Consider the following 23,455-nt stretch of genomic DNA (forward strand, 5'->3'; position numbering starts at 1 on the left):
GTTGCGATTTTCATTTATCTCGTTGCGACTCTTCTGCAAATTGAAACTTGAATGGATTGCATTACTTCAACCAAAAGACAGAACAAAGACAAAGACAAATACTAACTTGAAAATCGCAACGAGAGAATAGCAACGCGAAATGAAAATCGCAACGACAGAATCGTAACGCGAAATGAAATCTAAGTGAAATGGTTAATCTATTATTGAAATGACCAGTAAACTTATCATCAGTTTCAATATGAAAAACCTACAATAATGCAAACATTTCAAAATAAAAATAATTAAAAAAACTAACCCTCGGAGGTTGATTTTCCATTTCTGAATATTGTGAGGGATTTCTGACCGTGAATGGTTGTGAGGGATTTCGCCGGAGATGGGGATGGAAATCTTCGGAGATGGGGACGGATTTCTTCGCCGTAGAGAGTGAGAGATGGAGATGGGACTGAGTTGTGATTTTAGGTTTTAGGTTATGAGTTGCGATTACGGGATTTTGTCTTAATATTCTTTTTGTAATTTGAAAATAAAATACGCGTAGCGATTATAATGGCGCTTTAAATATCGCGTTGCGATTTACGGATACGCGTTGCGATTTTATGTATTATCGTTGCGATTTACGGATACGCGTTGCGATATACGGATACGCATTGCGATTTACCCATACGCGTTGCGATTTACGGATACACGTTGCGATTTACGGATACGCGTTGCGATTTATGTGTTCGCGTTGCGATTTTCATATTCGCGTTGCGATTATGGAAAATCGCAATGCGAATTTGTACTATCGCATCGCGATTTTCAAGAATCGCGTTGCGATTTTGGAAACTGATTTGCGATTCTGGAAACTGATTTGCGATTCTGGGGATCGCGTTGCGATTTTTATTTCGCGTTGCGATTTTGTTGGTCATTTTGGCAAATCCAAAAAAAGTTGATTAAAATCGTATATTATAACTTTTTTTTTGGTCACTGAGGCGATTTTCTCTATTAGTAAATGCCTGAGTAATAAAAAACAGGAAATAATCACGTGCGACAGCCTTAATATATAATTAAAAAATACGTTATCGGTTTTGTTATAATTTAAATAAAAAATTGGTAAAAAATTATCGGAAACATTATTATTTCTACCGGTTTTGTTATTATTGGATGTTTTACCGGTTTAATTAACATAACAGTAAAACGCTACCGATTTTATTATTGTTGGATATTTTACTAAAAATATTAAAAAATATTAATATTTTAAATATAAATAATAATTTTTTAAATAACTTTTTAAATAATAAAATCTATAACACATATTTTTTTATTTGTATATTAAAATGCTGCATTGTAGAACTTTCCATCAAAAACTTGCCTTCCATATTTCCAACCATTTCGATTCTAAAGCTTCAAATTTCAATATGGTCCTCTTCAACCTAAAACCCTTCAAGCATCGGCACTTCGGCACTTTCATTTCCTTTTTTTCCCCCTAAAAAAAACCCTAGTCCCCAAAATTGGGTTCATCTATATCTCTATCTTTAACGTAAAGGAAACTAAAAGAAAAATCGAAATTTCTACCCCCAGCTTCAGTTTTCCTGGAAACAAAAAACAAGGATTCTTCGGAAATTTGCAATCCAATTAAATGCAAACGTCGTGTCGTTTCATTTCTCGCTTCCTTCGCTCCTCCAAGCACATTTCCTCCTCCATCATTGTCAACTCATCGTTTAACAGTTTATCCCGGCTTGATTTTGTAAATCCCCAAACTCAGGGTTTTTTTAAGTTTAGTCCCTATACAACAAATTCTGGGCAAATCAGAGGTTCGAAACATTGCATTTTGCTGGGTTTTGCATTGCCCGCTGATGATTCCGCCAATTATCAGCATCATCCACATTTTTACTCTTCCTATCGGAGTTAGTAGTGCCATCTCTTATGTAAAGAAAATGCTTATTTTTTTGTTCTGTGGAAATTGTTTACAAATGAATATCGATATGTATGTGCAGCCTTTTTTACGAGGGCAAAACCAATAAAGAAGATTGAAATCACTGATCAGCACAGGTACTTCCTTTTGCTTTTACTTTTCTACTTGACCTTTTCGAAAATGGGCTTTGAAAAATCACTTAATTTTTTCTTCAAAAGAACTGCATTAATTTTTCAAAATTTTGTTTTGCATTCAAATTGACTTTTTAAATGCTAGCAAATAAAAACAATGAACTAAATGGGGGAGGCTAAAGGAGAATTTTTTTGCAGTAACTTGTAACTGGGATAAAGTCAAATTACTTGGTACATTTTCATTTTCTTGGACACTTTAGGTTGCCATTGATTGAATCCTGTTGATTAAAACTAAGAGTGTGTTGGCTGCTTATTATATTTCATTATAAGTGGCTTGAACTCTTTTTGTATCCGTCTGTTTGTTTAGTGAATGCTTAGACTATATGTCAGCTTATTCATATCCTTTTTCCATGACATTTTGTTGTTTGCCTTAAATATTTGACACTCTAGTCAACGAGCTGTTACAACTGCATTATGGTGCAACTTCCTTGTCTTTTCTCTCAAGTTTGGGGTCTGGTTAGCAACCTCTAGCCATGTTATGTTAGCTGAAATGGTTCATTCGCTTGCAGATTTTGCTAATCAGGTAGTTAAATCTAACCTTTTTGTTTCCCCTTTGGTCTCTTGCTCCCTTGATACTAGTTTTCTGTTTTGTAACTAAATTTATTGATATGAAATGCACAGAAACTAATACATGTTGCATTGTAGGCCCTGCTTGCTTATGGTTTGAGTAGTTCAAGGCGTGCCCCGGATGCATTGCATCCGTAAGTCTCTTTTCCATGGTGCAAACAACCTTTACTAAGCATAGTAACCATGTACCAATTATGATTTCCCAGTATCATATTATGCATCTTAGTGTTCATGGATACTTGATGTGCCATTGCATAGTTTAGCCATTCCATTCATTAAAATGTCCTCTAAATAAGCAAATTTATGTATTTATTTATTTGCCACCTTACACCTTGATATTATACTTACCTGTTTTTCAAGAATTCAAGTAATTAAAGTTAACTGGTTGCTGTTCTGAGCAAGAGTAGAAACTTGAGAAATTTGTATTTTTTAATATCACTTTTTTTCTTTCTACTAAGATAGGTGACTTCTTTTTCAGCTAATTCCTATGTTTTAATTTGATGCATACATTCTAAACCAGGGAATAATTTGTAAACACAAGATGCAAGTTCATATGTTAAAGTATAGGCTGAAACCTCTGCTTTTTTCTCAGATATGGCTATTCCAAGGAAAGATTTGTTTGGTCCTTGATATCTGCTGTTGGCATATTCTGTCTTGGTTCCGGAGCTACAATTATTCATGGAGTTCAAAACCTATGGATAGCACATGTACTTGACTATTCCCCCTCCCCCCCATATATTTATATATATATATATATATATTATATTTTTTAAGCTCTCAACAATTTACATCTTATTACACTTTCTGTTTTCTTCAGCCCCCAGATAATATCGAGTATGCAGCTCTGGTGATAGGTGGTTCATTTATAATTGAAGGTATAATTGTAGCATTATGATTATCTGTTTTTGGCCACAAAAGTGCATTAGCTTAATCCATTCCTCCTCAGATTTCCCTCTTTAAACTATCACATCTTCTCTTCAGGTGCTTCTCTTGTTGTTGCCATACAAGCTGTCAAGAAAGGTGCAGCAGCAGAGGGAATGAAAGTGAAGGACTATATCTGGCGTGGCCATGATCCTACATCTGTTGCAGTCATGACAGAGGTAATTCACTATGCCTTTTTGCGCTTTTGGTTGATAAAGTGTTGAACTTATTAAATGCAAAGTTGGGATTTGGGAAATTTAGAACAGCATTTAAGAGTTGGAATGAATTCAAAATATTCAGTTGCTATAGTAGTAAGATTGTTGATGACATGATATCTTGGCATGATATTTTAGTTTATCTTATTTGCCTTGTAGAGTACTTGAAATTGAAACTGTTAAAGTTATGGATAGATCTATTAATTTAGTGAAGAGAAGAGCCTAATTTTTATCAATATACTATTAGCTAATTTAAGCATTCAATTTCACATGTTTGTCCCTTAAACCTTGCAAAGGTAAAAAAATAAGAGAAAGGAAGCACTAGCACTAATCTTCAGTTACATTGCACATCTGCTTCCCAGGGGTAAGCATTCCCTTTTGCAGCCATATTTTGCACTATTGAGACATATTGCAGTATTTGTGGGATTTGTGGAGCATTTTGATATTTTACATGCAGGTGAGCTGGTTGAATAATATTTTTGGAGTTTTCACTGTTATTATTGTGATTTTACAGTTTGCATTTCCCCTCTGGAAGATGAAATATTTTACCAGTAATCTGATAGAATCTGCTGAAAGGTTATTGTCAACCTGATGGGTCTGAGCTTAGGTTAATGACATAGTTAATTTAACAAGCAGCCATAGATGAGAACTATTTGTAATTTCCTTCACCTCTTGGTCCATATTATGTAACAGACAGCTAAACTAGTGAAGTGTAGAAGCATGGAAATTTGTAAAAGACTAATTAAAATTGCATCTTCATAAGAAGCAACTCATAGTTGCAGTTATTGTTATCTATATCTGTATATCTATGTCTCTATCGCTCTTCATTATTGCCCACATTTGGTATAATTTCTCATTCATGAAGCAGATTTAAGGGTTTCTTAGCTTAATTGACCAGATCCTGGTGCAATGATCGAGGACTTGTTTTCTCTTTAAAATATTTAATAGGGTTGATTTGGTTACTGTTTTGAAAGATCTAAAAGTAAAACTTTCAACTGGATGTCTAAATTGGAAATCTGTTTCTTAAATTGTTGTTATGTTTTACTTTTGCCTCCTGCCATCTTTTTCTGTATTCTCTTTCTTCTGCACACATTAAGGATGATGTTGAGTGTTTGACTGAATTATCTCTATGTTGTATCTTTCCCTAATTCCCTTCTTCTGAGTACTGCACCTATCTAGTCTGTTAGTGCACCTTTATGCACAGTTTTTCTACTTGTTCATTTTTTTCCTTAAAAAAGTTATACGAATCATGATGATAGCTGTGATTTTCTTAGCTACTGCAGTTTGTTTCTCAAGTTGCTTCATAGTAGATTATGTTAACTTTTTCAGGATGGTGCTGCCGTAACTGGTCTTGCTATAGCTGCAGCATCACTGGTTGCAGTGAAGACAACTGGGAATGCCATATATGATCCTATAGGCTCCATTATAGTTGGAAACCTTCTTGGAATGGTCTGTTATACTTCTTACACCTGAATTTTACATCTTTAACTGAATATCTGTAAATACTGCCTGATATAATGCAACCAAACCCTTTGAACATTCAGGATGGTATTTATTGGTTTCTCGTAGTCAATAAGTAGTGTTTGTCTTAACTAGAAGCTTGGCGTTTCTTGAATTAAGGACAGTCACAGTTTCCTTTACCATTTCTCAGTTTTTAAGGTGATATGTTTCCAATTGGACTAGGCATTTGTGTGCTTTTATGGATTACTGAGAAAACATACCATGTTGTCTTTAGGAAATGATTGGTGAATAACTAGGGTGCGCTTGAGCTTTGTGCTATGAAGTGTGAAAAAGGTGGATTAGACCAAGAACTTAGGCAAGTCACTAAATCTTTTCTGGCGAGGTGATATGCAGGATCTGATTTATGATTTATGTCATATTTAGTACTATGACAAAACCACATGGCCAACTTTGGCTGGAATGTCCTTTATGAAATGGAGGATTGGGTATTGTTCTATATTTTGATGTTTTCGGCAACTTTGATGATGACCCTGGATTTCTAGACATTGCCTTCGTGAATTATTTCATAGCCAAATGTTGCTAAAATATTACTTATTAACCTGGTTACGATTTAAGTTGCTGAGCAAGATTCATGGGTGATTAATACACAAGGAATTCTTCACGTTTTGCCTTTCATTGGCTCATAGGTTCTCAACTTTGTTTCACATGTTGTTTCGTCATTCCATGCACTGCTATAGCATGGTAAATTTGGAAATTGAATCCTAACGGTTTAGTTTCATAATTCTAGTGGGTTCTTTTGGATGAAAATGTAATATATAATGTCTGTTTGCTACTGGACCATTTTTCTGCCTTGTTTCGTCCTTTCTTTTTCTTTTTCAAGATATCTTTTTTTCCTCAGAATTAATTGTTAGCATATAATATTTGTGGGGGATGAATGAATGTAATTTGACATTATGATAGTGGAAAAACTGAGTTGATCTTTGCTGCTATGACTACTATGCTAGTTCATTTGGATAGATTGTTTCTGCAAGAGAAGACATTGAACGTGTACACATGTGAATGCGAGTTAAAGAGTGGGAGAAAGATGGAGGGAGGGGGAATTATGTAGTTAGAACGAGTTAAAAGTCTAAAGGCTATGTTACTATAGTTTTATAATTTCAAGCATCTTTGGGTATGTGGTATATCTTATTGGAGCATATCAATTTTGTAGGTTGCAGTATTTCTCATCCAGCGCAACCGGCATGCCTTGATCGGGAGAGCAATAGACGACAATGATATGCAGAAGGTTCTCCATTTCTTGAAGAATGATCCGGTATATCTCTACTGGAATTGTCTGACTTGAAATCCACTTCATTTACAGTCATTCTTGAAAAGTTTGAGGGGTATGAAATTTCTGCAGGTTGTAGATGCTTTATATGATTGCAAGAGTGAGGTGATTGGTCCCGGGTTCTTCAGATTCAAGGCAGAGATTGGTGATTTTCTCACATCGACTTTTACTTTTGGCTGGTTATTTTCAAAGATTAGTTTTCTAAATAATAGTTTCTATTCTGATATCATTTTGCAAATTTTATTCATCTCATCTGGTACAAGTATTTTAATTAGAAAGCAAGAGATACGTTTTACTAGTTCTCTTCCTGTCAGTAACAGATCAATAATGCTATTGTGTTATGTACATTGATATGATGTTTTTCTTGCTGTAATTATGAAGAAATTTGTACTGAGTCCATACTTTCGGATTTATGATCATAAATAAGGGAGTTTAGGTTACTAGCACGGAATTTATGCTAGATCTGGCCTGCTAAAATAAATGATTGGCATTTCTCTACCTTTTGACATTTATTTGTATTGCTGTGACAATGTCCTATAGATTTCAATGGAGAGGTGGTGGTGCAAAATTATCTTAAAAGAACAGGACGGGAAGAGTGGGCAAGACAGGTTAATATTTCAGTCTCCGATTTCTTTTTCGTCTTCATCACATTTGCATGTTCAATATATTTTGCTGTTATCTCTGTGTAACTAATAATAGCCCATGATTTGGCCTTTTTTCCTGTGTCCACGAACATTTTCCTTGATACAAACAGTTATATATAATATACTCTAATAATCAAGCATTCCTTGCGAACATACCAGGCTTAAATTATAACATAACTTCACAATTATCTTTTAGTTCAATATGCTGATAACTATTATGTTCTATGGTTTGAAGTTTTAATATCATATCAACACCAAACCACTTTTGCTTGTACTTTCTTCGTCTGTTATCGAGAATTGGCATCTTGGTCTCTCTTTTCTCTATATATCGAGAACCAGAATCCAACTGGTTTGATAGTCGGTTTTGTTTTAAAAACAAATGTCAGGGAAGTGAACTAAACTAGGAAGCCTGAAGCCTTAAATTTTGGTATTTTATTATGCGAAATGTCCATGTAGACTAACCAGATTGTGGTCGTACACAGTTCCGAGAATCTGCAAAGGAGAAAGATGATTCTGCATTGCTAAAGATCATGTCAAACTATGGTATGCTAGTAGATGAACTAGTTGATTGTGATAAATTGAGTTGTATTGCGTATAACTAAAGAGTTCCTTTTGCAGGTGAGGAAGTAGTCACAGCATTAGGAAGCGAAGTGGATCGACTCGAAAAGGAGATCCAAGAACTCGTTCCCGGTATTCGGCACGTTGATATTGAAGCTCACAACCCCATTGACCTATCATCATCATGATATCAGATTTTTTTGTCCGGGCATTATTTCTTCGGTATTTTCTTTTCTTGTTCTACTTGTCTAATGGACAAGAACAAGAAAAAATGCAATTAATTAAAATTTTTGCTTTTTCATTCGAACTCGATCGATAATTGCGGATTATTATATATTAGTGATGATAAATTGTAACATGTGAATAGGGGATATTTGAGCTTGAATAGGAATGCAATTCTTAGAAAGCTGAATTTATCAAGGGCAAAATACATGTTTAGTACCTCAATTATTACTTTTGTTCTGTATTAGTCATTTAACTATTTTTTGTTTTAAAATCATACTTAATGTTAAGTTTGGATTTCATTTTGGTCACTTATCGTTAAAAAAATTAATTTTGACGTTGATGTGTAATTATAAGGTAATGTCATGTTATTATCGATTTTTTTAAAAGTGTCATTTTAGTAGTTTTGTTAATTTTTTTAAGGGTGGTGATTGAAATAAAATCAAGATGTAATGTTAGATATAATTTTAAAAAATAATAGTTAAATGATCAAAACGTAATAAAAGTAATAGTTGAGATACTAAAGTTTACCAAAAGAAATAAATGCACGTCAATAGTTTAATATTTAGACTAACTAATAACGTTATGAGTAGTAGTACTAAACTAGATTAAATTAAAATACAATGATCAAATTTCAGCATGTTAGAGGGGCTAAAACCACTATTTTACCTAAGGCTTCCTATACCCAAACAATAATCTCTAGGATTATCTATGCATTTATTTTTTAATAGATTGAGACAATTATAAGGTATTAATTATTTAAATTTTTTTTTTAATTATTGGCAATGCAAACACACTATACATACGTAATTATTTGAATAAATCTTAAAGGAGAACAACACTCCCTTTAACTACTAAAACTACTTGATGGCTTCTAATATATGCATTTATACATAGTCATTGAATGTATAATAGGAAAATTAAATGTCCGATTCAATACAATGTATTTTTTGAGAGAGTTATAAATTACAAATGCAAATATTATAATTTATTATTCGAATTATCCCCAATATTTATTGTTGAATCTTCTTACTATGAATAGATGATACAAATGAAGTGAAGAAGACATCTATTTATTGTTGAATCTTCTTACTATGAATTGTATAGATTGATTTACGTCTACGATTAAGATTTGTAAAATCAACTTTACAAGGAAACTATATCAAATCTCAATCTCTTTTCTTAATAGTGTGCTTATAAAGATGTTCATATTGGTGAATATACTTATACTTTAGAATATTGAGAATGATTTCTTTTTGGAGTTATTCGTGTATGATGATAGGTAAGAGAATATAGCCGTTTCTTTAATTTCTGGAATGTCAATATACATTTATTTACATAGATCGGCTAGTAATGAAGTATTAAGTCATAGACTCGTAGGAGGAAAGGGATGCCTGCATCCCATGGACCTCTCTACTTTTAGCTCTAAACTCAAATGTCAAAAGGCCACTACGTAGCTATGGTACTGGAAGCATGCGGAACAAACATAAGATTTTATTTTGGAGGGGACGAACTTCTAAAATTTTAAGAGAAAATAGACTTATAAAATTTTAGAGGATTAAAATATATTATCAATTGAAAATATAAAGAAAATATCTAAAATATATACAAATTTAAAATTTTTAAAGGGCAACTGCCTCACTTACCTTTTCGGTCCATCCTTGCATTTGCAGCAATGAGGACAATAGAATACAGGTATGCCCTATACCTCAGTTACTGCAAACAACTAGTTAAATTTGTCGAAATGAAAATCAGAATTAGATGTATGATCGGTGTGGCCGTAATATTCATTTACTTGCTTCTTAGCTTCAATGTAAATTGTACAACATATAATGCACTAGCAACAAAAGCATCATCAATAAGACTCCCTTTGTTGTCTTCATTGAACATGTTTTCTTTGTCAGCTCTGGGATGTCTTCATACAATCATCCTTCTCTTGTCTACGTTAGTGATTTCAATTGCAGTTGTGATTATGTTTTTAGATGTGTTTAGTTTATCGCAATTGCGGTAATAGCGGGTGCTACTACGGTCATTGCGAATATTGCGATTCTAAAATAACGATTTCGAACAACTCCTTTACCGCTATATAATGGTCACTATTCAAATAACGGACCTTTATTTAAATCTCTGGTCTACCGTCTATCCGACCCTGCTATTTTGAAGATAAAAGAGATCTAGTTTTGACTTTCATAGTACATTAACATGATTCAATTACATGTAGGAACGAACTAAGGCAGGGATAAATATAGGATCTTATGTTAGATGGGTCAACTTATAAAATTTTAAGGGCGAAAATATATTATTAATAGAAAATACAAATGAAATATCTAAAATATATGAAAATTTAAAAAATTTAAGGAGACGACTGTCCCTAACCACCCCTTCTGTCTATTCCTAGATTGAGGGGTTGACGAGGACAATTACTCTCTTAAAAAAATTAATTTATCATATAAATATACCCAAAAATTTCAATTTATCATATAATTTGTATATTTTCTATTGATAATTTATTTTTATGATCCATTAAAATTTTATAATTTCATCTCTTTAATGTACATCTTGACCCATATATGTTGCATAATTTTATCTCTTTAACATACATCTTGACCCATATATGTTGCATGATGTAAATGAAACTTACTTTTATCTTCAAAGATGTACACTACGTATGACCGCTAAATGATATCAGTAAATACTCCCTTAAATTTGAGTCTAAACCCAACAAGAAATAATCAAGGGAATAAAAAATAAATAAATCTAAAACCCTAATCGAGAATCAAATACTTAATACTGTTGTGCTAATCGTGAAGGAGATGAGTTATATCTGATAAAATTCTAGCTAATGAGATGGTGGAAATAAAACCAGTGAAATCAAGGAATAGAGACGTACAATACATATCTATATGTATGATATGTAGATGCAGCACACAGCCTACTTGAAAGGATTATTGTACTCCATATTTGGTTCAGGAATTGGACTCCACTCCCACAACCGATCGGAGAAGGTCGCATTCGTTGATGGAAGTGAGCTGGGTAGCATGTTGAGCGAAAGCTGTTGTGCCTGAGCCTGTGATTGTGTGGGAAACGTAGGAAAGTCGGATTGTTGTTGTTGATGATGATGATGATGATGATGATGAGAAGCATTGTAGTATTGCAGTTGATTCATTTGGTAGCTTACTAGCCTGTGGAGATCGTGGACGACATTTGATGAAACAGAAGTACAGCCTTGCTTAGACTGATTTGAGACCAGCCCATCTTCTTCCATTGGTAACCTAATCGTTGTTCTTATGGGAGCCATTGGACGGTAGGCGTTCAGCTTGGAAAGTCCGAGAGTTGGTGTAATATTAGAAGTACTACTACTGCTCCGATCAGACTCGCTTATGTTTCTGATCTCCATTTGGCGTGATTGTCCTCCTTGAAAACTTTCCATGGCTTGTTGAGCTGCATCTTGGGCCTGGGGATATTTCCTTTCTGAGTGCTGTCCTCTCGTTTGAAGACATCGGGGGAGTGACGACTGATTTTCAAGTCCGGCTCTCTTGTGCACTCGGCAAAGCGATATTTCAGCCTGAATTTTTTAATAACACCGGTAGACGAGGACATTGAGGATTTCGAGTTTAATGTATGAAAATTCGAGTTAAGTCGAGTTTTTTAAGTTTCTGTTTAAAATTTGTTATAAATATTTATAATGTTATGGTACTAATTGATTCATTTTAGATATATTTATATAATCAGATATGATATACATATATACTCATTCATATTTTTTTTAATATGTGATATTCATATATGATGCAAAATTGAGAGAATCGACTCAAACTTGAAAATAAATCTACTAATTACTAAAAAGTTTGAGTTATTCGAGTCTTATTTTATAACTCAAATTTTATTTAATTTTTTTTCGAATTAAGTTTATGAAATTACGAGCCGAATTAAAAATTTTAAAACTTTTTTCGAGTCGACTCAAATTTGTTTACCCCTAAATGGAGAACTAAAGAAGTTGAAGCTTGAGATTTTGAAAAGAAAAATTAGGGTTTAGAATTTAGACTTAAAATGTAAATGTAAACCGAAATGAAACCAGAGTTGGAACGAAAGAGCTTTCCATGAATATATAAGTAAAATTAAGAAAGTTGAAGTTTGAACTCATTAAGTGTACTCAGTGATAAAAAATACCAATTTTTTTAGGGATTATAAATTCGAGCAGTAACGTTTATAGGATGTATGTACGTTATTAATAAGTTGAAAAAAATTTAAATGAAAAAGATACCATAGTTGTACCGGGAGAGCCTTCTATGAAAGGTGAAGAAAGATGAGTACCTTGTGATAACGTTGAGTATCGTTGTGAGGCAAACGATACTCGTTCATAATCCAACTGCTTCGGATGCCTTTGGGAGCTTTACCGGTGTAGAAGACTAGGGTTTTCTTGAGGCCAATGGATCCACAATTCTCTCCTCGAATCAATCGGTCAGCTCCCGTTGCCTTCCAGTAGCCTGAAGTCGTAACACGATTTGGTCGATCCCCGTTTCTGTACTTCCGGTGTCTAGGCACGTAGAAGAACCATTCCTTCTCCCCAATAGCCGCCATGGCTGACCCCAAAACCAAACAAGAATCATGTGATCGATATAAATGTACGTATGAAGCATGATAATAATTACTAGATATGAAATATACCAGGAAGCTCCCAAGGGTCATAGCGATATAGATCAAGAAAAGTAATAAGTTCGACATTGAAGCGCTTGCCCTCCACCTTACGGCGAAGGTAGAACTCCAAAAGTTCTTCTTCGGTCGGATGGAATCTAAAACCAGGCATTAACATGTCTTGGTCGTGCTCATACATGTCCCCTCTGCTGCTGCTGTTGTTGTCGTCATCGTCGAGGTCAACATTAGTGATATTATCGTTACTCATGCTTGCTATTTCCATAAACTAATTAAGCAATATGTAAAATATCAGGACACATGATAAGCTTCTGTCCTTCTTGGATTAGCCTCGGCCTCAGCCAGGGCAGTCCTCTTTATACCCTGGGAGCTTGGCACTGCAAGTGGTAGGCAAAGATAAGATCTAGAGGAAGGGTTAAAGGTTTAGGACCTACATAGGAAGAGGAGGTGTTTAAGATGAGAAAATGACATGTCTCTATATGAGGATTAGTGGAACAAAAATAATATAAGTATGAAATTAATTAAAGAAAAATAATAGATATTTAAAAAATCATAAACAATTTTAAGGGTTTTTTTCTCTACTCTATAATGATTTTCTATTTTTTTCAAGGTGTTATCCTAGGCCGTCACTTCTCTTTTGTTTATTTTATTTTTCTTTTCGTTTAATTTTCTTTTGATTTATATTTGAAAATATATCCCTTCCCGTTTTGATCACTTTCTTTTTGTATATGCTTTTATGACACAATTGTTCTTTTGTTTTTATGACACGGTTTTATTTATCGTTATGATAGTTGGATGTTTTGTGTTGCATTCATTATGGCGCAACTCCTGATTAAGAAAGATTGACGGTCTCGTATAGTTAGCTCCCATTTTGTGACAGTTTGTCAATGTATTCAAAACAATTCGTGGAATAATTTTTCAAATTGGTTCTCTCAATCTCCATGTCTACAATCATAGTGTCTAGTTTTGAATAGAGACATATATTACTGATAGTTGCTAGTTTGATGTTTGGTTTTTTATGGTTCATGTTCTCTCAATCTCCATCTCAGTCCCTTAAGGTCATGTGCTTATGGTTCAAGTTCAAACTCGAGCTCGAGTTCTAACTTCAATCGAGCTAAACCTGAGAATGTTTCGAGTTCAAGTGAGATTCAACTTTTTATTTCGAAATCGAATCGAGCTTTACAATTTTAAGCCAGTGAGCTTTCGAGTCAAATTGAGCTTAATTTTAAACTTTTCAAGTCGACTCAAACTCCGCATTTCTCAAACTCAACTTGCATCGTTTACGATCTTAGGGGAAACTGTAGAAATTTTGACATCTGTTATTTTTATTTTTTATTGAGGCAAGAGATTGAAGAACAAAGAAGGAAAGGAATCCATAGTCATTGTAAGTATTTATTCTAAGATGAACAAATGAATTAATTAGACTTTTGTTGAGGGCTGCGCACCATGTTAGGCTGTGTCAAAAGTGAAGTACGTTGACGACGACATAATTACACTTTTATTTTAATTTATATTATAACTTTAATTATTATTTAATTTATACCTTATTGGATCAACTATTGAAAAGGTTCATTTCATTGAGAATTGAAAATTTTTGTTGTTTAATTTTTAGTGCATTTGATAACAAACATTAAGAGTTATTTAAATCAAAATTTCGATAAAAATATTGAAATTTGAAAAATAAAAACACAAACTTTTTCTTTGATCTAGTAGAGAACTTTTGTATAAAAAGGATTAATAGCATTTTTACCCTCAAACTTCTACTATTTTATCAAATTAAACCAACCAACGGGAATAATAACAGATTTCTTAACTCGGCGTCAGCTAGCTATTTTATCTTTTCAATCCTGACATCAGTTGTTATCTTCTTTTACATAAAAAAAACAAAACTAAAAAATAAAGTATAAAATATTAAAATTTTATAAAAATGTATATTTAAATTATTATAAATTTAAAAAAAACATATGAAAAATTGTAAATAAATATAAAACCTATTAAAGAACTGTAAATGGATTTAAAATGAATGAAAAAAATAAAAGAATAAGAAAATTAGGGATCAAATTGTAAATCTGTGAAAATATTTGATCTAAATTTTTTATTTTTCGATTGATTTGAAAATTTCAAACTTCAACTTGACTCGAACTTGAAAATTGAATCGATAACATAAATTAAATTGTATAACTCAAATAACTCAAAATTAAAAGAAGAAGAAGAAAGAATTGAGTTTAGCTTTACTCACCTCTAACTACAGTGAGTTTTAAATGAGATTATTATTATTATTATTATTATTTCCGGCCCATCAGATTGAGTTATTGTGTCGCTTTTTGGGCCCAACATATTCTTTCAAGTCATCAAATTCTTGTAAGGAAATGGAAACCAATACAAATCGCATGAGCCTAGCCAACGACTAAATTGTTGCACTTTATTTATTTAATTTCTTTTTATTTCTTAATTTAACAGCATGTCCTTAATAAAAACCTTCGATATAAATCAATTTGTATTGTTCATTGTATGATGACTTAACTATAAATAGACGCCTTCTCTACCTCATTTGTATCGTATGCCATACAAAACATTTACTCTAAAGATCCCTTGTTTCCGCTTTGTCTTGTTGTATATCTCTTTACATTTTTCTTCCACCCATTCAAGTTTTAGTGCTTTCAGTGCCTTGAAGAATTTTAGGTTCTCATGAGTTGTTTTGGGGGCTGGCTTAGGAGAGTGACTTGAGCTTCATACTATAAGATGCACATATCGTTAGGTGAGACTCTAACCCTATGACAAGTGGTATTTGAGCTAACTTGTGACTAAGACATTGACCGACATGTCACACCAAAAAGAATATATTTTCACACAATAGGGGATGGACACCCATGCCAAGAAATAAAAGAGAGCAAGTTCGGGGGACATAGTGCATCATTGGAAGTAAGAATGGTTTGAATCAAGGAATCCATGGGGATGAGAAGGAGACCCTTGAGGTGATGGAGAAATGTACTGGACTTTATAGGAAATAAGCTCAAGGGAGAGATACACGGCCTCATCATCCAGAAGATCGACACCACAAACCAAAGGAGTGATGTTTTCAAAGTCGTGGTGGTGGCTTTGAGGAAATAGATAAATGAGCTCAAGGGGGATCTGTGTATTTGCAAAGTCGCGATAACTAGTGGGATGCTAGTTGGGGCACCTAAAAACAAGACTAACGTCTTGAGGTCGAAAGAGTTCAAGGAGACTAGATTGATTTAAGATGTGGATATTTATTACGTAACATAGAAAAATACTTTTAAGTCGTGAGCATCGAAGATGATGTTTATAAGGTAAATACTATTTTAGTTTATTTAATCGATGTAATTTTATTATGGTGGCATTGTAGGTGCACCAAAGACCAACATGGTAGAACTTGCATTGGAACCTAGGAGAGTTCCGAGCTGAATTCAAGGAGTAATTTTACTGAGAATGCTAAAGATAAGGCAAGATCTAAGTTCAAACATATCAAGCATAAAGGTATCGTTTAAGAGTATGCACATGATTTCAATGAGTTGATGCTCCAAGTTCCATACATAAGCGAGGGTGATGCATTCTTCACCTTCTTAAATGGACCAAGACAATGTGACAAGCTGAAGTTATGGTAAAGAGAAGTGTAGAGTCTGTCAAAAGCCATAGCTGCTACTGAGCCATTGCTCGAGCAACCAGGATCAAGTCTTCCAAGCCTCGAGGCAAGGGTAGTTGTAGGGGAGGTAATGAGGAGCAGTCAAGTAATGGCCAAAGAAGCTCTTAAAGTGGTAATAGGAATGTAACATCCCTAAAATCGGTATTGATTTTTTTTTCAACTTTCGGTGATTATAAAATATTTTAATGACTATTTTGAATTTTAGAACTTTTTAAAAATATATTCGTGTTAAAAGAAATAATTTTAAAAATAATTTAAAATACTATGGTGTAATAATTTAAAAAGTTAAGAATTCAGAATTTTAATATGAAATAATTTAAAAAATAAGATGAAAAATCTAATATAAATAAAAATAAATCAAGGGGATATAAATGTTTTAAACAACTCTGAAGATCAACTTCCAAGCATGAAGAGGTCGTCGAAGGGTTCTCCTCTATTTACTATAAACTACAAGGTTTCAAACCTTCAACTTATCATCTACTCTTGACATAATCTTTGACATGATTATCAATAAGTTTACGTAATCTGTTAGAGTTAAATATATCATCAAACAATTATATTCATTCAATTTTTTAACCTATAAGTAGTCATATGACTATGCTTAACACTGACACTAATATAAAATCCTTCGAAGATTGAGAAAGGGATATATATTCTTCTTAAATTTTCTTCATTTTTTAAATAAAACAATTGAGATGATGTTGATTTTTTAAAAATAATAATAATTAAATAATCAAAATAAAATCATACGAATATTTGAAGATTAAATAAATAATTTACCCGACATTTAAAGTATTCATACTTAAACTTTTATGATAAAAAGTATCATATAAATATTATTATATATGTAACGCTGATATGATAATATACATATTGTAATCTATTTTAAAAAAATATTATACATGTGGCAGGCGGTGAGGTGCAAAATCCCAAGAAAAGCCAAAGATGGAAGATCACCATCCATGTGATACAAAATTAAATAAACGTGTCTTATAGTGTAGGTTGAATAAATAAAAAAGAGAGATTAATGAGCATAATTGACTTCATTATGGAGTTTTATTTTTGCACTTCTTCTAGAATTAGCCTTTTTCCATAAAAAAAAAAAAATTAGCTGACTTTTATTCCCATATGTAATGGGGTAAGGGGAGATAAGATAGTATGTTGTCCCCAACGCCAGATTGAAAGCAACTTCTGTAGGGGACCTCCAAATTATGAGATATCCATCAATAAGAGAGAATTAAAAGTTGAGGTCATTTATTTTTATCAAATATTTCAGTTATTAATTATAAAAAAAATCATTTAAATCAGATGAACCTAGCTTAAATTGTTATTTTTTTTTACAAAACCCAAGATAATAAATATATTTTGAGACCTTAATCAAATTTAGATAAATTAGTTCAAGTCAATTTAATACTATATATATATATATATATATATATATTATCTTTTGATATACATTTAGTTAAAATTTTAAAATTTACTGGTTGGAAGCAATTCTTAATAACGCAATGCGTTAAACATTACGTTACATCTTACCTACCGTTAGTTGAAATGTAAAACATAAAATTAAATAATTATTTTAAGAATTAGAAATTAAGCAAACATAACAGCAACAGGTTGCCTGTCGTTGTCTCTTAGACTAGCTACTGTTTTATATGCTATCTTTTATTTTAGGGTAAAGTACACAAATTGTCCTTGATTATACCATGTTATTTTGTTTAGTTTTTCGACTATTAAAAGTTATAAAATGGTCAATCGATTATGGGGCATTGCTTTGTTGTGTCCCCCACTATTAAAAGTTACAAAATGATCTTCGACTATTCATATATTCCAAACTAATCATTTTTTTGTTAAAAATTCATGGTTGTTTGATATGAATGTTAACATATTGACTGAGATATGATAAAATTATATTTTAATAATGTCTACTGACACCATCGTTACTTTTAAGAATTGATTTGAAGACATAATGTTTCATGCTTTAGCTCGACGACATAATTTAAACGGAGACTCGATCCATAAAATACACCTCAAACGATTTTGTGATCAAATTTCATCATATTCCGGTTAACAGGTTAACGTCTAGCTTAGAAGACAATTAGTTTTTAATGAAAAATGACGAGTTTGAAACATATGAATATTTGAGTGACAATTTTGTAACTTTTAATAGTCAAGGGACTCAATAAAATAATGCCATGTAGTCATGGATCATTTTATAACTTTTAATAGTCGGGGAATCAACAAAACAATACCCTATAATCATATATCATTTTATAACTTTTAATAGTCAGAGAGTCAACAAAAAAAATACCTTATAGTCGAAGATCATTTATGCAATTTACCCTTTATTTTATAACTTCTTAATTCATTTTTTAAGTACTTAAACAAGTTTCCATGGAAAATAAGAAAAGAAAATAAGGTCTTTATTAAAATATATATTCAAATTGTGAAATCTTTTAAATTATGGAATTAAATTATCGATAGCAATATTAATAAGAACTATATGATTTGTATATAATTAAAAAATTTCTTCAAAAATCATATCGGTATTTTAGTTATCATTTATAAATTTAATTAAATATTATTTTTGTAGTTAATGTGTCATATCATCATTTTATTACATCCTTAAAAAAATTATAATTGGGGAAGAGACATGTGAAACCCTACACGAAAAGTCTTAAATGCTATTTAATCATTAAAACAATAAAGTTAATAATTATAATGTGATAAATCAACTATATTAGTGACAATAATATAACTTTTTTATACATTAATGGTAAAAACCCAAACTTACTCAAATATGAATTATTATTTATCTATTTGATTTGATTTTTAATATATTTATATTAATAAATTTTAAATAAAAATAGTTATGAAATATTATTATATAATATCTTGATTATTTAAATTTTTTACCATTAAATAAAAAAATATTAAAAATATGAACATACTTATTTTTATATCCTTTATACATTACATCAATTATAATTAAATTTAATGTATATAACAGTTGGGTAAGGTACACGTATGATCCTCTAATTATAGGGTGTTATTCTGTTGAGTTTTTCAACTATTAAAAAATATAAAATAATCATACGACATAGTAGAGATCCTTTTATTGTTGGTGAGGTTTTTTCAATTACATGGTCAGTCAGAATTTTAATAATCAAGCATTGTATTATTTGTAACAGGTTTTGGGGAACACCTTAGAGGGAGAGAACACGGTCCGAATACTGTTTAGGGCATAAAGCTCTTATTGTGACATCTTCCAACACCGAAACCCCACACAATGATCCAATTAGGGGCTTGACGATAACAAGAACTAAATTACATAATTGATGAAACTTGAAAGATTGAATGGAACAATTAGAGAGCAAAAGGCTTACAGGGGACTCAAACCCACACCAATTCTCTATTTTAGTATTATTTTTAATGTTCAACTCAAACGATTGTCAAATTTTAACAAAATATGACAAATTTGTAACATATGGACACTTAGATGATTATTTTGTAACTTTTAATAGTTAGATGACTCAATAAAGTAGTGTTATGTAGTTGGGGAACCTTTTTTATACTTTACCCTATTATTTTTAATATCTAATTCAAATATACATCAATTTTTTAACGAAAATGATGAATTTGTAACATATAAATAATTGAGGATTATTTTATAATTTATAATAGTTAGAAGACTCAACAAAATAACAACATATAATCGGATAACCGTTTTGATACTTTACCTATAATAATAGAACTAAAAAGGAAAAATAACACAAAATAATGAGGTGTAAATGATTGAGTACAGCTAACTAAATATTACCATCCAACGAATCTATGAACAGTAGGGTCTACTTTGGAGAAACAATAAACAAAACACCAACTTGGCCACTACCTACTTAAACACATTGTATTATTATCAAACTCCTTCCGCATCCTCATCCGCAGTTTAGATCTGTCGGTGCTGCTGCATTCTCCGGCCATTTCCGCCGTGTGTTCTTCCGGAGCTTGATCATGTACGGCAGAGATCCGTGGGGAGGTCCCCTGGAGATAAACGCCGCCGATTCCGCAACCGACGATGACAGGAGCAGGAATCTCCAGGACCTGGACAGGGCTGCACTCTCTCGCCCATTGGACGAGACTCAGCAAAGCTGGCTTCTCGGCCCCACCGAGCAGAAGAAGAAGAAGAAGTACGTTGATCTCGGATGTATAATTGTTAGCCGCAAGATCTTCGTATGGACCGTTGGTACCCTCCTCATCTCCGGCTTCCTTGCCGGATTCATCACCCTCATCGTCAAGACGGTTCCACGTCATCACCACCGCCACGCTCCCCCCGACAACTACACTCTCGCTCTTCATAAGGCGCTCATGTTCTTCAATGCCCAACGTTGTACGTTTCCTCTCCCCCTTCACTATGTGATCTGGATTCAACTTCAGATTAATGTAAGAAAATTGGAAAATGTAGCATGATTACATTGCTGAATCGGGTATTGATCAGATTCAATTGAGATCAAGTCAACAGTGCTTTCTACGACCTAATAATAGCAGTAATTAAATACCTACACTTTTACTGGTTGTGTTATTGTTGAATTATTTATGATCTGATATACATATGGATCCACTATAGCCGGGAAGCTGCCCAAGCATAATAACGTGTCGTGGAGAGGGAACTCATGCGTCCAAGATGGCAAATCCGACCCATCCGTCCTGATGAAAGATCTGGTCGGCGGATATTACGACGCCGGAGATGCTATCAAGTTTAACTTTCCTAAATCTTTTGCAATGACCATGTTGAGCTGGAGTGTCATCGAGTACAGTGCTAAATACGAGGCAGCCGGTGAGCTCAATCATGTTAAAGAGATCATCAAATGGGGTACTGATTATCTTCTCAAGACCTTCAACAATACTGCTGATACCATTGACAGGATTGCAGCGCAGGTATAATGTTATTGTTATACTTTGTGTTAATTACCAATCGACCATATTACTCATACTATTCTTTATTTCGTTCTTCTTCCTTTGTCAATTTCATATGCTAACTTACGGATTCGCAGGTTGGTGTAGGAGATACATCCGGAGGCAGTACTCCCAATGATCATTACTGCTGGATGCGCCCCGAGGACATTGATTACCCGCGTCCTGTATATGAATGTCATAGCTGCTCTGATCTTGCTGCCGAAATGGCTGCTGCTTTGGCTTCTGCTTCCATCGTTTTCAAAGACAACAAGGCATACTCTCAAAAGCTTGTTCATGGTGCCCAGACACTCTTTAAGTTCGCCAGGGATCAAAGAGGCAGATATAGTGCTGGTGGTTCTGATGCTGCTATCTTTTATAATTCCTCAAGTTACTGGGATGAATTTGTTTGGGGTGGATCCTGGCTATACTTTGCCACCGGGAACTCGTCCTTCCTTCAGTTAGCTACTCATCCTAAACTTGCCAAGCATGCGGGTGCTTTCTGGGGTGGCCCAGATTATGGTGTTCTTAGCTGGGATAATAAGCTTCCTGCAGCACAGGTAAACCCTTCTGCTTGTGTTTCTAGTTTTGTTCCTTGTATGGCTGTCTGTCCTATTTTGATTATTTGATATAAAGACTCCTTCCAGTGAAAGCTCGCTTGGAATTTGTATTTTAGGTTAGCTTGTGTTGTTTACTGCACTATGGTATTCAAATAATTAATATGCACTGCACTTTGGACAAGAATGGTGATTTTTCTTGATTCAGTCAATTATCTTTCTTCCAGGCATTTGTTAAGTTTCTTCCAATCTTCTCCCATATGTTCATAGCATAATTTGATAGTGCATTTTAATTTAATAGAAACGTGTTTATCTTCTACATCGTGTAGTCTCAACTTTATTTGAAGTAACTGCCACTCATTAGTTATCTCGTATTCACACATTTTTGTGGCGTATACTATTTGTAGTGTTTCACAGTATAGACAATCACACATTTTCAGTATCAGATTTTACTAGCTTCAAGGCTCTGCTAAAGTTTCTACTCTGATATGCAATCTATTTAGACGGACCATTTATCTTTTGTTACAGTAACTATTTACTAATTGCCACAATCTTTGTCTACGGTTATCGACTTTTGTTGATGTTTATGTATAGACTTCCTGTAAATATCTTCCATGTTCATCGCTATTTGCTAATATAACCAATGTTGTGTTTTAGGTGCTTCTGAGCCGGCTGAGATTATTTTTGGGTCCTGGGTATCCATATGAGGAAATATTGAGTACATTTCATAATCAAACCAGCATCATTATGTGCTCATTCCTTCCGGTTTTTACTAGCTTTAATAGAACGAAGGGTAAACATATCTACTCCTTTTGACCATCTAATACTTAAATGTGTTTGTTACATTGTTTTCCATGACCGCGCTGTCTTTGGACATTATGCAGGAGGTTTGATTCAGTTAAACCATGGAAGGCCTCAGCCTCTGCAATATGTCGTTAACGCAGCCTTCCTAGCGGCCCTATACAGTGATTATCTTGATGCTGCTGATACACCTGGATGGTATTGTGGTCCCAATTTCTATTCAACTGATGTCCTGCGTGAATTTTCGAAAACACAGGTATGTTGTAGTCTATTCTTCTGGCTAAGGCATGCTAAGGTAAGGTGGCCATTAATTTGTTCTTGTGGCTGTCATCTTGGCAGATTGATTATATTCTTGGCAAAAATCCTCGGAAAATGAGCTATGTTGTGGGCTTTGGTAACCATTACCCCAAGCATGTTCACCATAGAGGTGCATCTATCCCAAGAATAATGTCAAATATAGCTGTAAAGGGGGATGGAAATGGAGGGACACGACAAAGCCGAACCCGAACACACTTGTGGGAGCCATGGTTGCTGGACCCGACAAGCATGATGGATTCCGTGACGTTCGCACCAACTACAACTACACAGAGCCAACTCTTGCAGGCAATGCGGGTTTGGTTGCTGCACTCGTGGCATTGTCTGGTGACGGATCAACCGGGATTGACAAGAATACCATATTTTCTGCAGTTCCACCAATGTTTCCCACGCCTCCACCGCCTCCGGCACCTTGGAAACCATGAAGACGTTTTTGATATTTTTTCTGTCCATGTTGTTTGACTTACAGTGATGATTTTTGGAATTAGTTTTTGGTACCATAATGACCTTGAAAGTGA

The 23,455-nt window shown here is 33.5% G+C and overlaps 2 protein-coding genes and 1 pseudogene across 4 annotated transcripts; 2 read left to right on the top strand and 1 right to left on the bottom strand.

The window, feature by feature from the left end:
• The first annotated feature begins 1,390 nt into the window (after positions 1-1,390).
• Positions 1,391-8,031, top strand: LOC120217879 (metal tolerance protein C4-like). Of its 3 annotated transcripts, XM_039214904.1 has the most exons (14): positions 1,391-1,445; positions 1,558-1,883; positions 1,974-2,028; positions 2,473-2,605; positions 2,728-2,783; positions 3,242-3,356; positions 3,467-3,524; positions 3,631-3,749; positions 5,115-5,234; positions 6,457-6,558; positions 6,646-6,718; positions 7,114-7,181; positions 7,700-7,760; positions 7,836-8,031. In XM_039214904.1, the coding sequence occupies exons 2-14, from the start codon at positions 1,616-1,618 to the stop codon at positions 7,961-7,963; spliced, it is 1,356 nt and encodes a 451-aa protein (XP_039070835.1). In that variant the 5' UTR covers positions 1,391-1,445; positions 1,558-1,615; the 3' UTR covers positions 7,964-8,031. The 3 variants fall into 3 exon arrangements, with proteins under 3 accessions (XP_039070835.1, XP_039070834.1, XP_039070836.1); XM_039214903.1 differs by lacking the exon at positions 1,391-1,445 and having other exon boundaries at positions 1,510-1,883; positions 7,836-8,029; XM_039214905.1 differs by lacking the exon at positions 1,391-1,445 and having other exon boundaries at positions 1,715-1,887; positions 7,836-8,029.
• Positions 8,032-10,929: 2,898 nt separating this feature from the next.
• Positions 10,930-12,915, bottom strand: LOC120217966 (NAC domain-containing protein 35-like). Its single transcript, XM_039214994.1, has 3 exons — positions 12,666-12,915; positions 12,312-12,580; positions 10,930-11,562 (listed from the first exon to the last, which is right to left on the bottom strand). The coding sequence occupies exons 1-3, from the start codon at positions 12,913-12,915 to the stop codon at positions 10,930-10,932; spliced, it is 1,152 nt and encodes a 383-aa protein (XP_039070925.1).
• A 7,347-nt stretch (positions 12,916-20,262) lies between these two features.
• Positions 20,263-23,455, top strand: LOC120217880 (annotated as a pseudogene).

The sequence above is a fragment of the Hibiscus syriacus genome, unplaced genomic scaffold (assembly GCF_006381635.1).
Source record: "Hibiscus syriacus cultivar Baekdansim isolate YM2019G1 unplaced genomic scaffold, ASM638163v2 tig00110194_pilon, whole genome shotgun sequence".
In the NCBI taxonomy this organism is placed as follows: Eukaryota; Viridiplantae; Streptophyta; class Magnoliopsida; order Malvales; family Malvaceae; genus Hibiscus; species Hibiscus syriacus.

Bases quoted from the DNA above. Each gene is read 5' to 3' on its own strand.
- LOC120217879 (XM_039214904.1), top strand. From the start codon at position 1,616: ATGCAAACGTCGTGTCGTTTCATTTCTCGCTTCCTTCGCTCCTCCAAG. The intron at 3,525-3,630 runs GTATAATTGTAG...TCTTCTCTTCAG, and splicing joins TGGTTCATTTATAATTGAAG to GTGCTTCTCTTGTTGTTGCC. The intron at 6,559-6,645 runs GTATATCTCTAC...AAATTTCTGCAG, and splicing joins ATTTCTTGAAGAATGATCCG to GTTGTAGATGCTTTATATGA.
- LOC120217966 (XM_039214994.1), bottom strand. From the start codon at position 12,915: ATGGAAATAGCAAGCATGAGTAACGATAATATCACTAATGTTGACCTC. The intron at 12,581-12,665 runs GTATATTTCATA...TTTTGGGGTCAG, and splicing joins TGACCCTTGGGAGCTTCCTG to CCATGGCGGCTATTGGGGAG. The intron at 11,563-12,311 runs GTACTCATCTTT...TAAAAAATTCAG, and splicing joins ATACTCAACGTTATCACAAG to GCTGAAATATCGCTTTGCCG.